Genomic DNA, 14,293 nt, shown 5'->3' on the forward strand with positions numbered 1-14,293 from the left:
CGGAAATTGGCCTTTTTGAGCGGCCGAATGACTTTGAAATAGTTTTAATATGATAACCTGGGACAGTCAGTGACAAAAAATAACCACCCCGGTCAATTTTTGACGAACTCGGATTTTTCGGGTTTCGGCACCCACGACTAGTTTAAAATATTCAAATTGCAAACGACTCGCAACGGCTGATCCGTTGTTCAGGAAACTTGGCAGGCAAGTTGGTGGCACCCTATAGTTACTATAAAACTTTACCCGAAGACGTTTTGACCACTACTTCGCAAGTTATTAAGTTTGAGTCATCCGGGAGGTCGATGAGAAGTGTGCGCAGTCATTGCTCGTGTTCTAGTGAGAGTTAGGCCATGAATTTTTGTGGAAAGGTGCAACTATGAAAGAACTTACCGTGACAAAGTTATTTTTATTAATTTGAGCCTTCATTTTGGACGAATGACCCCTGATTGACCCCTAGAGGTCAAATTATGGGCTTTTAGGAATATTAGAATTTTAGGCATGTATAATTACAGGGAATTGCATGAAATGATTTCAAGATTGGAAATAACAATTTCTCTTGGTTTTTGGGGTTGAGTTTAGTTATCTATTCAACGCGTGATTTTGACAGGGATTGATTGCAGCTAATTAATATTAATTTTATAGCGGAAATAGAGGAATATGAACTTTTCAGAGCAACGTTCAATGTTTACTAAGCAAACACTGATTGACATGTCAAGTGCATATATGAGATAAAGCGTAAAGGATTTGTTTACATAAGAGTCCAAAGGTCGTGTACTTAAGATAAGGAATGTTCAACAATGGTTGGTAGCAGTTGAATGGCAGAGCGTAGATTGATATTGGTTGTTTGCATAGCAAACAAAACCCTCCTACAGAATGTGACCATTTCAAGTGTTAGTTGCAATGTTTACTTAAGAGGTTAAGGTTTTTTTTGCTTAAGATAAGAGCATATTGGTTGGGTATAAATTGAAGTAACGCACACACAGAGAGAGAGAGAGGCAGAGAGAGAGAGAGAGAGAGGCAGAGAGAGAGAGAAGCAGAGAGGGGCAGAGTTAGATTTTGGAGTTTTTGGGAGAACTTCAGAAGTTTGGATTCGCACAAGCGAGAGATAGTAGTTGGTTTAGTGGGACTAAACTGTAAAAGATAGTGTGAAAAGCAGGGAAGAGATTGAGAGTGAGATTGAACTCTGGAAGTTTGTTGTTGCTGCACCAGTTGGGTTACTGTGAGCTGTTTTGATTTAGTTCATTTGGGAAGTGAACCACGTATATTGGTATTATTATTGTAATTACTATTATAAATTGTCTTGAATTTATCTTGTCCATTGATGTGCAAGTAATTTCTTTACACACGTTATCCATATAACTAGAATTGATATTACGAGCCCCATTGTGAATTAACTTATTTCAAGGCAATCTAATTTGCAACAGCTTATAAGAGTGGAAGAGGGGAAGTCGCAGAGTAACAAAGTAACGCTTGCTTCACCAATTCAAAACCTTTGGTTTATTTTATTTGATCGATCTTCTGGGCGACAGAGTCCCCTCACTGTTGAGCCTAGCAGAAATTCAGAAGACGACAGTTATACTCTGTTGTTTTTATTCTCACTGTTGAAAAAGTGAATCGCGTAGAATAGAAAGAATCACGCACAAATCACATGCAATCGCAATTTGTTTTTGCGACTTCTAAAAATATACGAATTTTACATTTTCGTTATACAGTGAAAACTCTGATACGCTATTTAGTTGCAAACTTGGTCGCAAAAACCTCCGAAAAAAACAGTATGTGAATTTAACCTGTTACTCAAAAATAGCCAACTGTTTTTCGGACGTTTTTATTAAAGTTTTATGGCAATAAAAACGACCATTTTTCTTTGTTTACTTTTTTAGTTTTATTTATGGAAAATATCGCAAGACGTTAAGCTTATTCTTATCAAAAGTTATTCGTTGAAAGCTAGATCATCATTTAAATTACAAGTTATATTTTTTTCTTTATCAAGACTGTAATAGTTTTTTGCACTGCATGCTCATTGTGCCAAAATTTAAAACGGTGTAATCTAGTAGTTGATCATTTAAAATAACTTTGACCACGTTAAGCTAAAGTTAAGCTCATTGAGGTTCAAAAACTCTAGACTTCATGTTCGGCCGTTTTTGGGCAATCATCTGAAGTTGACAAAGTATAATGCCAAATATATGAAGTTATGGCATCCATGCTATTTTATGTCTTTTTGGAGGGAGCCTTAGTGGCTCAGGTATTTTACTGAAAATATCAGTTTGAATAAACATGTCACGGTGAATTTTTGATCTTTTGTTTGTGGTTAAATTTTTGGTCTTCTTAGCATCTGCCCAACTTAAATGCCATTCCGACACTTAAATTTCAGATCTTAAAATTTCTGCTAGAAGTTATTTTCATCATGAGAAAACTTTGCGCATCATCTATGGTGAATTTTTTTGTAATTATGGCATCAGATATTGCAACAAAAGTTTTCGACAAGAGAGAGTTTTTGTGGAGGGGAAATTTTTAAGGGTTTCATGTTTCCAAATTTGTACGTTTTAGCTGTTAAGAAATCTGATATCCGGCAATTCACCGAATCTAACTTGGAACGCTGATCTGACTTCCAGTTATTTTCAACCATTTTTGCGTATCCTTTTACTGCCAATTTTGCCTGCCATATATGGTAAATTATGTCACATGTTGTATCTGATATAGTCTTTATTTCATATTTGTTTTTTTTTCAGTCTCAGAGACAGCAGCCAACGGCGGGACAGGACTTGGCACAGCCCTACATGACATTTGTGAGGAAGAACCAACAGAAGCTACACGAATTGCTCATAGATGAAGAATATGTTTTAGAAGTCTTCATTGTAAGTTTTCATTTAAAGATGCGAATTTTTGTATAAAGATTCGTTGATCTTTTATTCCAGGATAGATTATCGTGGGAAGATTCTCGCGTCTAGAATTCAAATCCATTTGAAATTCAATAATTTTTAGTCAAAATTTTTTGGGCCTTTTTGTCCCATTTTTGGCTTATCTGGAAACTTTTTGACCACTGTATCCATTCCAGATTACTTTACTTTTTCGATCACTTCAGAGACAATACTATAATTATTTGAACCCGGTCCTTTGTTATTGTTGTTCGCTTTTGTTTTGCAGTGAAACAAAACAGCACTTTAGGCACAAATCATTAGTTTGAAGTCACAAAACGGCTGTTTTTTGCTTATTCCATGGGCACAATTATGACAGGTTCAATCAATGTTAAAGTTTCAATTATTTTAAAATTGGCAGCCATTTTCTGAACCCTAAAATTCTGTAAAATTTTTTGAAACGAAAAACGATGGATAGTTTTATCTCAATTTACTCTTTTTATTGTCACATTTCGATTTTTATACTTTTCAAAACTTTCCGTTAACGAATGGTCCATATTGAGGTGAACACCAACGAAAAAAGCTATCAGATTCATACGAGAATTTAGATTTCATGTTATTGCTCGCTCGATTAAAAACCTGGACTTGTACTTTTTAATTTTTCTAATTTTTTGCTATTCTTTTTTGACTGTTTTAAACCCGACTTTTTTTTAGTGAATCCTTTCAATTTTTCTACACGATAAAATTTGTTTCTATCTACAATACGACTCAAATTTTGAAAACTTAAAACTGCTTCGGTTACTGATAAACTTAAACTTTTCTTTTGTTCCTTTGTGATCAAATGGGTCTCTGATATATCTAGTCTAACAAACTCAAATCATTTTGAAAACTAGTTATATCTTGTTTTAGAAAGGGTTCAAGGATGTTTAGTTTTGAGTTGTTTATTTTTTATAAAGAGCCCTTCTGGGTAGTGTTTAATGTTATACTGTATTGTAGTATTGGTAATTTGACAATGTCACCATTTGTTGTCAGTTTTTGCGTTATTATTGATTTAATTTTTCATCTATTTGATGTTGAAGAATACTCGTGCTTAATTTTGTGCTACTAACATACTAATTGTGACTTCTACCATTCGATCACTTGAAAAATTTTGGCATTCCTATTTTCCTAGATAGTTTCCCATTTTCCCAAGTTTTGCAATTATATTTGTTCTGTTGGTCTTTTTTATGGAATTTTTGGCTTGACCGATGTTTCGTCTGACCCATTTGACTTTTCGTCCTCAAAAACGAGACAAAAAGGTAGCGTTCAGTGGGCATTAGTTTCTCTTAGAGCCTATCAGCTCACTAGTATGCGATTCGCTGAAACTGTTTTGGAGACTCATACTTATCGCGCGAAGGGCGATTCTGACAGATTGACCCCCGCCCCTCCAAAAAAACAAACCCTCCAGCTACATCAGTTCCCCCTCTGTCCATACTTCCCCACCCCAATCCCCACCCCTGCACATGGTTCAGGAAGTAAGGGGTTGTAAAGCCAAAGCCCCTTCCCACCGTTCCCCTCCCCCACTGTTGACCCCACCCCATCAGCCCCCGGTGCACCCCCTCCTACGCTGCGCTCACCTCCTGCCCCTTGAGCTAAACCTAGCCTCACGAAAGCGTGGCTAGCTACTGATGAATCCAACCTGTCGTTTGAAAGCAATTTGCCCGACGTTAGTCGGTTATGTTATTAATAGCCGCCCTCATCTTCTCAGCCGGCTATTATAGCGCTCCTATTTTTTTTACTTCGTCGAACTTTTTTCGCTTTACCATTTTGCCGCTTTTTCGACATTTTGCGTGAAATCTTTTTGACTTTTCTAGGCTAGTTTCTCTCTGCTCTGATTCTGCTAAAAGTGAATTTGAACATCAGTTGCTCAGCAAAGCAATTCAAAATGAACAGAGTCAGTATAAAAAATTGAAGTCAGAAATAGAAACGGGATAAACCCATAAAGCCCAATTTTCGATGCCCGCTATTTGAACGTTCTTCCTATAAGTCTTAGTTACCATCGCTTATGCCTATTGGCATTGATAGTAGCCCCTGTAGCATCTCTCTCTAAGAAACAGAAGTATGTTCAACTACGAAATGCCATCAAAATAAATCAGACTTAAAAAATTTTTTTGTACAAATCTTTTTTTTCAATATCTTCTATTCGCTCAATCCCAATCATGCTTATTGGAATCAACGGCGGCTATTTTCCGGCAATCTGCCGGGTAGGTTTATTTTTGGCTCAGATCACTAAGAACATGGCTTATTAAATTTGAATTGACGATGTAAAATTTGGTTAAAAATTAGTCGAGGTCACGCGGACTTGATTTTTTTTATTTCTATCACTTCAGAGGCCTTAGTTTTTGAAATCACGTTTGAGTATAAACCTTTGAATTGATCTCGAACGATTTTTGAAGCAATTTTTGTAAAAGTTTACACTCTTGATTAACTTTAAGTTTTGTTAGTGGTTACAGAGGTGTATAATAACCTCTAATGACGTCGAAAGAGTTCGAGGATTTTTAGTTTCGACTTGTTTTTTTAAATAAAGAGACCTTCTTGGTAGTCATTCATCTTTTCCTAGATTATTGGAAAAAATCTAGCTAAATTTTTAATTTCCAAAAGTTTTTTGTTTTGAATAGCCTTGAAGAGAAAGTGAAGCTTGTTTTGGTCTGATATCCGTTTTTTTTGTTAATTTGTCGTTGTCATCGTTGTTGGTTGGCACCATTTGAGCACGTTCCAAGAATTAAAAAAAAACAATTTTTTCCATCGACCACTCAGCATGTGTAATTGATCGCATTGCGTCATTTGTTACTCTCCTTTCTATGAGTCGGTTTGTACAATCGTGCGATAGATTGTTTTTAATTACTCTCAAACGGAGTTTGTAGCAATTATATTAGTCCTGCTGGTCTTTTTAATGCAATTTTTTGCTTGATTGATTTTTCGTCTGATCCATTTTACTTTTCGTCCTCAAAAACGGGAAAAACAGATGGTGTTCAGCGGGCATTAGGTTCTCTTTGAGCGTTTCTGCTCACTAGTCTCCAATTATTCGATTCACAAACTGTTTTGGAGACTTATACTTATGGTGTGAAGGGCGTTTCTTAGAAGTTGGCCCACCACCACCCCTGAATTTTTTAGAAGTGAATTAAGAGTAATTTAGAATTTAACCGAATATGCAGAATTTACACACCAAATAAGATCACTTTGACACATCGAAAAATTCTGTCAACTTCTATCTCTTATTTTTTCTTTTTCTGTTTCAATCCCAATATGCGTCAAGCGGGTCAACGGCGCCTATTTTCCGGCAATTTGCCGGCTATGTATTGCTTACATTCTTGTGCATTGCTCTACAATTAAGCTGTTCGATTGGCCTTCTGGAATCCTATGCACTTGACAAGGCAGAATTAACGTTACTCAGTTCATATTTTTGGTTTTCAACTACGTCTCAATTAATTTTCGGTGAGAACGATGAGAATAGTTTATTTCCCGGTCCTTATCCGGCTACATGTCGACCATTTTGAGTCGTTCATGTTTATTTGTCTTTGTGATATATTTATGTCGTGCTATTTAGCTGTGGTACAAGAAGCTGGTGAAAATGATGAGCACGTGGCTGTGTGAGAGGGCATCTCAACAACTGCACATATTCCAACTCATCACTCTCTCAACCATACTCAAGGTCAGTTTGTCATGAGTTAAAATTATCGATTTATTCTGCCGAAACAGAATAAATCCAAAAGTACAAAATATTCTCATTAGTAGATGCATTTGTTCAAAAAGTCAGTTGCGTATACCCGAAACTGATCGAAGCTATGCTGATGACAGTGTCTGCATTGAAAAATTCAGTCTGCGCTAATGAAGTGTTGGCGGCTTTCATTTCGCCGCGAAGAATTTTTTTAGTTAATTGTGTTTTTATAACGTTTTGCCGCCGTCAGCCTCTCAACGCTCTCCTTTCTTTTTTACTACTCAAAGATTTTGAATTGTATTGGGACTCTGTCTTTTTTCAAGGTGTTTTAGTACTTTTTCGTGATTTTTGAAGTCAAGTTGAGGTGATTGGTCACGCCGAAACAGGAAGGGGAGCTACAAAACGAGTGTTTTTGCTATGTGAAATTCTATAATTCAGATTTTAAAATTGTGTGAGAAAACGTAGTTTGAACAAAATTTTGCTTTCTCGATAGTGATGTTTTGTTCACATGCGTTTCTAAATTGTTTTCCAAATCCAGTCATGGGAAAGTCCTGACATACAATTCAGAGAATTTTCATTGACTAAATAATAACAAGACCTAGAATGGACTATGAATGGATTGGAAAAACCATTTAGAAGAAAATACGATTTTAAAAAATAAAGTCAAAGTCAAATTGCCGCATTTGAATAAAAAAACCGCTAGAGAAAGTAATTGTTTGTTCAAAGATCGTTTTCGCACTCCCTTAAATTGGAGTGAAATGTTCATGCCGCAAAACAACTCGCTTTTTCGCTCCACTTCAAATCTAGCCAATTTATTACGACTTAAACAAAGTAATATCAATCAAATCAAAATGTCACCAAAACTGAACACGTGAAGACTAATTTCAACCATAAAAAACTAGACAGTAAAAAAACTTTATAAACTGCAGAAAAATCGTCTAAAGCGGCTAAATTATAAAAGTAGCTAATGATTGAACCAAGGGGTTTAATAAATGACTGACATGGACAAAAGGGCTCCCAAATTTACATTTATTTGTTAGTATGGTGTAGAAAACCAACTTTACCCGTAAACGCTTAGTAATATTAAGAACTGCTTCGAAAATGCTGTACGTTATAAAAAAATTTCCTGGCTTAGCGAAAACTGTGTTACACTTACTTTTCTCGCTCTCTCTCAATAATGCGGTTTGATCTGAAAACCACTCATTTTTCTCTGCACTTCAAATCGTTCAACCGTTTGGCCTACGTGCGGCATTGACTTTTACATCCTGTATTTAATACACTCCAAAAAATATCCATAAAAAGACGCTTCACCAATACTCCTCTTCGAGTTATAGAAATCAGAAAAAAGCGCCCCAATACAAATCAAATTCTTTAAATTGTAAAAAATTGAACGTGATAAAAAATTGGTTGTTTTAACGGTTTAAAGATGATTTTTTTATGGAATCGATTTTTGCGGTTACTCGAGTTCTTTTTCACGTTGCATTTTTCATTTAATGAAAGCGAGAAATAATAAATGGTTCAGGAAAACATATATCGGTTTCAACTTAGGCGGGCAGTGAAATACGATTTAAAAAAGTGGCCATTGTCGCCAAAAAAGAGCATTAACGCTCACAAAAATGACCAGAGAGACAGCTGAGAACAGACTGCTAATAATGCTCTGCACGATAAAATCCTAATGCTGCTCTGTTGACATTCCGTAAAAAATATTTCTTTTCATACTTGTTTCTACATAATGGCAGTGGATTACCATTAGGTTTTTAGTCTGCAGTGCATTATCAGTAGTCTTTTTGCAGCTGTCTTTCGACTGTTCATGTTTGTGAGCGTTAAGGCTCTTTGATTGTGATAACGGCCTTTTTTAAAAATTATTTTGTTGCATGACTAGAAATGTTTAAAGCTCTTCAATTTACACTAAAACCTAACTCATGTTTCTATTAAGTTGAACTAATTTAATCCAAAGTTAAAGAAAACCAGTATTCCTAATCTGTATGAGTAGTTGTTCTTTAAAAATTCTTACTAAAGTTTTGAAAAGCGCTGGTTTTTCGGTGGAATTAACAGACGGAGAAATTGGATTAGTTGTCAGGCTTGTTCAAATATCGAACGGTATTAAACTACTCTTTTAAAACTGAAGCATAAAATTCAGGCATCAACAGAGAATTTCCTGGCAAAATGAGAAATTTGCACAATACACGACAGGACAAAGAGTTTTACATGCGCGTTTTTGGTTTGGGTTATATGAGATATTTTCTGATTGAATGCTCTAGTCATTTTTTGAGAGATTTTTTCGCGCTTAAGTTTTTGATTTTTTTTTGGTGATTTGAATGGCGCATTTTCAAAAATTAATATTCTTGCTAAAATAAAACCAATTTTGTGCATTGAAGGTTCATAGCTTGTGTAGCTTAAAGAGTAAATCCCTCGACTTTGATGCGAGAGGGACGCGGCTCGAACCTCTCCCGAGTCCGAAGTTCTGGAACCATAAACTTGCTCCAGCCTATACCGCCTTCTCAGTTGTTTCCCCGCCAGTCGTTCGAGAGCAATTCGCCCGCCGTTAGTTGTTTTTTTTTGCTCAGCTATCGTGCAATATAAGCATTTTTTCCACTCTATTAACTAAAATTGCACATGAGAAATGCGATAAACGCCGACGAATATACGTGTTTTGCAACGAGGGGTATTAATTTTATTTTTGTCAGTAATTGTTGTCTTATTGTCTTCAAATATTGTAGCTATTACTAATCCGGTTAGCTTCCTAAAACTTTTTTTTAAAGAAACCCGTATCACTAAATACGTTTCATAAAAATGGACAATCTGAATTAGATCTATCATGTTGTTTATATTAATTGTATAGGCCCATTTGCTTTGTTCAAAACCAAAAATAACTTGTAATAGAGTCAACAAGGTAGTCTTTTCTGTATTACTGTCATTTCTTTGAAATCTTTTTCATGGTTTAGTGCGCTTTTTTGTCTGGAGAATCTGTTTTGTCTTTCCTGCTGTTGCCGCTTTTTCAACAGTTTGAGTAAAATATTCTTGACTCCTGTATACTAATTTCATTAATCCACTCTATTTGAGATCCGTTAGAACAGACTTTGCGCAGCAATTAAGCTCCCAAAATTTTTTTACCCCGAATCGAAATAACTAGGCGTAATCGTACGACAGCAATTTGCTTCATTGTACAGTATTGCTGCAATCCTGGAACGATTTCAGTGAAGCTGTATCAACGAATTGTGATGTATTACAGTTTGCCGATGATACAGCAATTCTATGTCATGCAAAGAATGAAGCAAATTTGCAGCTAATTGCTGAAGATACATTAAACAAGACAGATCAATATATGAAACAAAACAGGTTAACTTTGAATGAGAAAAAAAACGGAGTTAATGGTGTTCAGGAATGAAAAATTGCCGATCATTGAAACTGTCGATTTCAAGGGACATTGGAAGCATCTGAAAAATGTAGATATTTAGGTGTAATAATTGATAGGGAACGGACATACCAAAATCAACAAAATAAGGTTATCAGTAAAATGGCTTCAGCAATCAGATCATTATATTTGGTTCGTTATCAGGTACCGCTAAAAACAAGAATAAATCTTTTTATATCACTAGTTTTTTCTCATTTAGATTTTAGCGCAATTTTTTTTCAAAATTTACCATCTTACTCTATTGACAGAATTAACAAACAGATAAACTGGGGAATAAAAGTTTGCTTTATGAAAACCAAATACGATACTGCCAGAGATCTACTTCTGGAGACTAAAATTCTTCCAGCAGTGCTCCAAATAACACGGGTGTCTTTAAATAGGTTTTTCAATATTCTCCAACAAACAAGAAATCGCTCTAATAAACATTTCAGATTTTTAGAAAACGTGCCTATTATTGTAAACAAACGAACCCATAACCTTTTCTTAGAACAAAAATGTAAGTCAAAATGGAGTAATGGTTCAATTGTTCGTAACTTTATTCGAAAATGGAACACACTTCCAATTACAATTAGAAAAGAAACGTCGAAGACCAAATTTAAACAAAAAGTTACAGCGGAAATGCTTAAACGACACGAAAGAGTTCCAATAGACAGAAGGGTTGCAGGATTTAAACATATTTTTTATTAAATTATTTTACGAAAACCGAACCTTAGTTTGTTATAAATTAGAAAAAAATAATGTTTGATTAATAAATTTCTAACATGTAACATTAACCAAGTGGTTAGTTTAATTTACATGTTTGCAGATTAAAAAAAAATGTGATGGTTACAAATAAGTTTTTCTGTGAAAAAGTCTCTGAATACTTGGCAGGTGAAAACAACATGCGTCTGCTATCTTCTTTCTGTTTTTTTTGTTTCTTTTAGGTTACGAGATAACGCTTGAAAACATTATAATTGCATTAAAAGTATTGACGTTTCTACACTTGTGCTAAGGTTTTTGTGGCCAAAATAATTTCCTTGGAAAATAGAACGGTATCTTTTACACAAATTACAGTTAATTTGAACTGGAAGTCAATCAAGTCGACGTCAAACATTTTCTCAAAGATTTATTAGCGGTTTAAACTTAAGGGGAATAAAATATTCCGCCGCAGGTGGTTGCTAGTGTCAAAGAAACTTGCAAAATCAGAAGAATTATTGCTAAGGCAAATGCTTCGACACATTCAGCATTGCAGGTTTTCCAATGTGAATATGGGAAAATTCTGTTGAACGCACAGAACAATCGAGCCTTCTTTTTCCTTTTTCATGATCTTTCTTAATCATATTTAGCCAAGCCAAATGAGCGTATGCAAAGCTTGAAAAGATCAGATATTTTAGAATACTTGAAAGCTGCAATCCTCAGCATTTCCTCTTGAAATGAAAATTTTTTAACAATTTTATCAGATTGGTTCAATTTTTGAAGAGCTTTTTTGATGGTACCATTTCTGTAACTTTGTAAAAGATCTATTGGTTAAAGTTGACTAAAAACCCGGGTAACATAATTTTCCTCAGCCCCAAATAAATTTGAGGTTATGGAAAAAATCAAAATGTTAGCGAGCTTTTACTAGGCTGTCTGGAAATGAAGGAGTTAGAAATGAAATTTTTCTAGAGATAACGTTTTATAGCTGCGAAGCTGTAAGTAGTATTAATATCTAGAAGTTGTATCAATTTATGTTAGTAGCTGTATTAATATATAAACCTCTGAAAATGATACCACAGTATATTAGAGATTCTAATTATGGGTTCCAAGTTCAAAATGGGCACATTCTTTATTTTTATATTTTATTTTTTTTTAGCTTTTTTAAAATAAATTTCTTGACTTTTGTATCTGAAAGCCAACTTTTGGCAAACATCTGTTCATTTGGCAACTTTGATATGTCAAGTATTGAGTGCCTGTTTACAAAGTGAGGTATTTTCGTTTTTATAAAATTGTACACTTGCTTATCCGATTTTTGCGGTTGTTCAATTATTTACCTTGTTTTGTATTTAGTTTTTATCTTTGTCTTTGTCTTCACCGTCCTAATATAGTTGTACTAGTAGTTGAGTTATTTTTGGGCGTTAATTTTTTGAAATTCAGTAAAAATTTTTTCATAAGTGCAATTGTAAAAAAAAGTTTGACCTTTTTTGCTAAATGTTTTTTTATTTCGAATTTTTGAACTCTCTTTCTACTTTTGCATCTATAAAGAAGGATAGCTATTTTGTTTGTCTTGGTCTTGAATGCTAAATAATGAAATGTATTTATTTTTTCTACTTCATTTTTTTTCCAGTTTGATGTTTAGCTTTCAAAAATCAAGAGCTAGTTTTTTTTTCATTTCTGTCCATATTCTAGCTTTTATTATTATGGCGTTCGCAAGACCTATAGTTTTCTCCGCTCTGCTTTTATCAGTTTTTTAAAATTATTAATATAAGCCTATTTCTTAGGTTTTCATTTTTTCGTTTGCAATTATTTATTGCCGCTCTGAGAATTTGCTAGCATTACGTTTAAAAGTTTTGACTTTTTATTCTTTTTCTGCAATTGTTCTTGGTGGGGCAGTTTTGTTTTGGTTTTAAACGTTTTTTGCCATTGAGTATTATTCTGTTTCTTTGGTTTTTCCATTGATTAATTTAGTTTGCGCAATAGTTTCAGTCATTTTTTTTCTATAATATCTTCAATGGGAAATGTATCTTTTTGCAGTGACCTGTCATGTAAATTTTCGTGTTTCTTGAGTTGTTCCTTTTAGTATTCTTTTTCTCTTGAAAAATTTAGTTTAAATCTTAAAAAATTTTATCTGCTATATACTTTCCAGTTTGTCTTTTAGGTCGCACAGTTGAATTTGGACGTCTATGATTTTAAGGTTGATATCTTGAGTTTTTCCATGATCATTCGTAGCCGTGTCAGTTTTTCTGAACCTTGAGTTTGACCTAACCATCATCAGCCTAACAGTTTTGACCATTTTTCAACCTAACTGAATGTTTTAAATATTTCGCGGTATGAAGATTTTATTGATTCTTCTGTCAAAATCATGTTTTAAGTTTTCAAATCTGTTTGATTTTTTTTGTATTGGTACTGAAAGATTGCGTAATTGTTTTTACTTTAAACTAGCTCCAAGGATATCAATGCTCAAATTTTCATCGTGGTGACAGTGGTGTAAATTTTGAATAATATCTGGTGAGATAAAGAGTTATTGTTTTAAGAGAAAAGGTTGCGGTTTCAGTTTTAATTAATTTTTCCCTTTAAAGTTCCGACGCTTGAGGCGCTTACGGAATTTTTCCCGTTATGTTCTTTGTTTCGCCGTCTGACGCTCTTTTTTTTCGTTTTACATTTGTTCATACAGCAAATGAAAAGGCCAAATTTTCTGAATGACTTCTTCCTCTCACTAACGGTGTTTGCGCGCCTCACTTCATTTCTCACTCTCTCTACCAAAGGTTTTAAGATCACTTGCGTGATTAGATTTTGATCATACGTGACTTACCTCACTCAATAAACTGACTTTTGCACTTTTAAGCAAATTGAATGAGCTTAAGGAATAAGTCTACTTTGAATAAGCTTAAGGTCAAGGGAACTCATATGTGTAACAAAGGTCCCTAATAAAAAGCCTTCTGTTGAATGAATTTGGGCGAGGCTTTTTAAATTTATCGCTCAATATTTTTACATAGCTTTTTGAGCGGCGTGGGTAACTTTGTCAACTTATATCTGTATCTGTTTCTATCTATATTATACAGCACGGAAGTCTATTTCGCAGCTATTCCGGCAATCTACCGGCTATGTAATTAATCAATCGAAGTATTTGATTTAAATCGAATCAAAACAGAAAAGATCCTTGGCTTTGAGATGTCTGAAACCGCCCTGCTTCCTATAGTTTTTGATCATCCATTTGTGGCGTGTATACAGCACGAGGGAAAAGCAAATTGGCATGCTCTAATGTTATCAAATCAGATCTTTGAAATCGATTGTTTGTTAATGCCTATAATGATTGAAGTTGGAATTAATGAAATTTGGTCATGTGAAAGATAGCGAATCAGGAGTTGTAGAACTGCAGTATTAGTAATATTGGTTAGACCAGTAGTCGGCAGCACAGTACTGTGGCTTTCTTACGGGTGTCATTTATAATCGGCGCAATCACAGCAAGGCAGGATGGCCGAGCGGTCTAAGGCGCCAGACTCAAGAGTTGCTCACATGAGCGTTCTGGTACACGAATGTGTGCGTGGGTTCGAATCCCACTCCTGTCAATATATTTTTCCACCATAGAGCAATAAATTATTAAATACATTAAATTTTTTAAATGCTTTACGCAAAATAGCAGACATTTCT

General features: G+C 34.6%; 1 protein-coding gene and 1 non-coding gene across 5 annotated transcripts in view; both read left to right on the top strand.

Moving 5' to 3' along the window:
- The window catches only part of LOC142350566 (calcium-dependent secretion activator 2-like), a 240,494-nt gene that overhangs the window by 225,420 nt on the left and 781 nt on the right, over positions 1 to 14,293 (top strand). For all 4 annotated transcript variants that reach the window (XM_075402416.1, XM_075402417.1, XM_075402419.1 and 1 more), the window contains 2 exons: positions 2,730 to 2,855; positions 6,442 to 6,546. In XM_075402416.1, the coding sequence (XP_075258531.1) occupies positions 2,730 to 2,855; positions 6,442 to 6,546 (231 nt within the window). The remainder of the gene's footprint in view (positions 1 to 2,729; positions 2,856 to 6,441; positions 6,547 to 14,293) is intronic.
- Positions 14,111 to 14,211, top strand: Trnal-caa (transfer RNA leucine (anticodon CAA)). Its single transcript is given in 2 exon segments — positions 14,111 to 14,148; positions 14,166 to 14,211. It is a non-coding gene; the product is annotated as a tRNA-Leu (tRNA).

Source organism: Convolutriloba macropyga, chromosome 12, assembly GCF_964194025.1.
Source record: "Convolutriloba macropyga chromosome 12, txConMacr16.3, whole genome shotgun sequence".
Classification (NCBI taxonomy): domain Eukaryota; kingdom Metazoa; phylum Xenacoelomorpha; order Acoela; family Convolutidae; genus Convolutriloba; species Convolutriloba macropyga.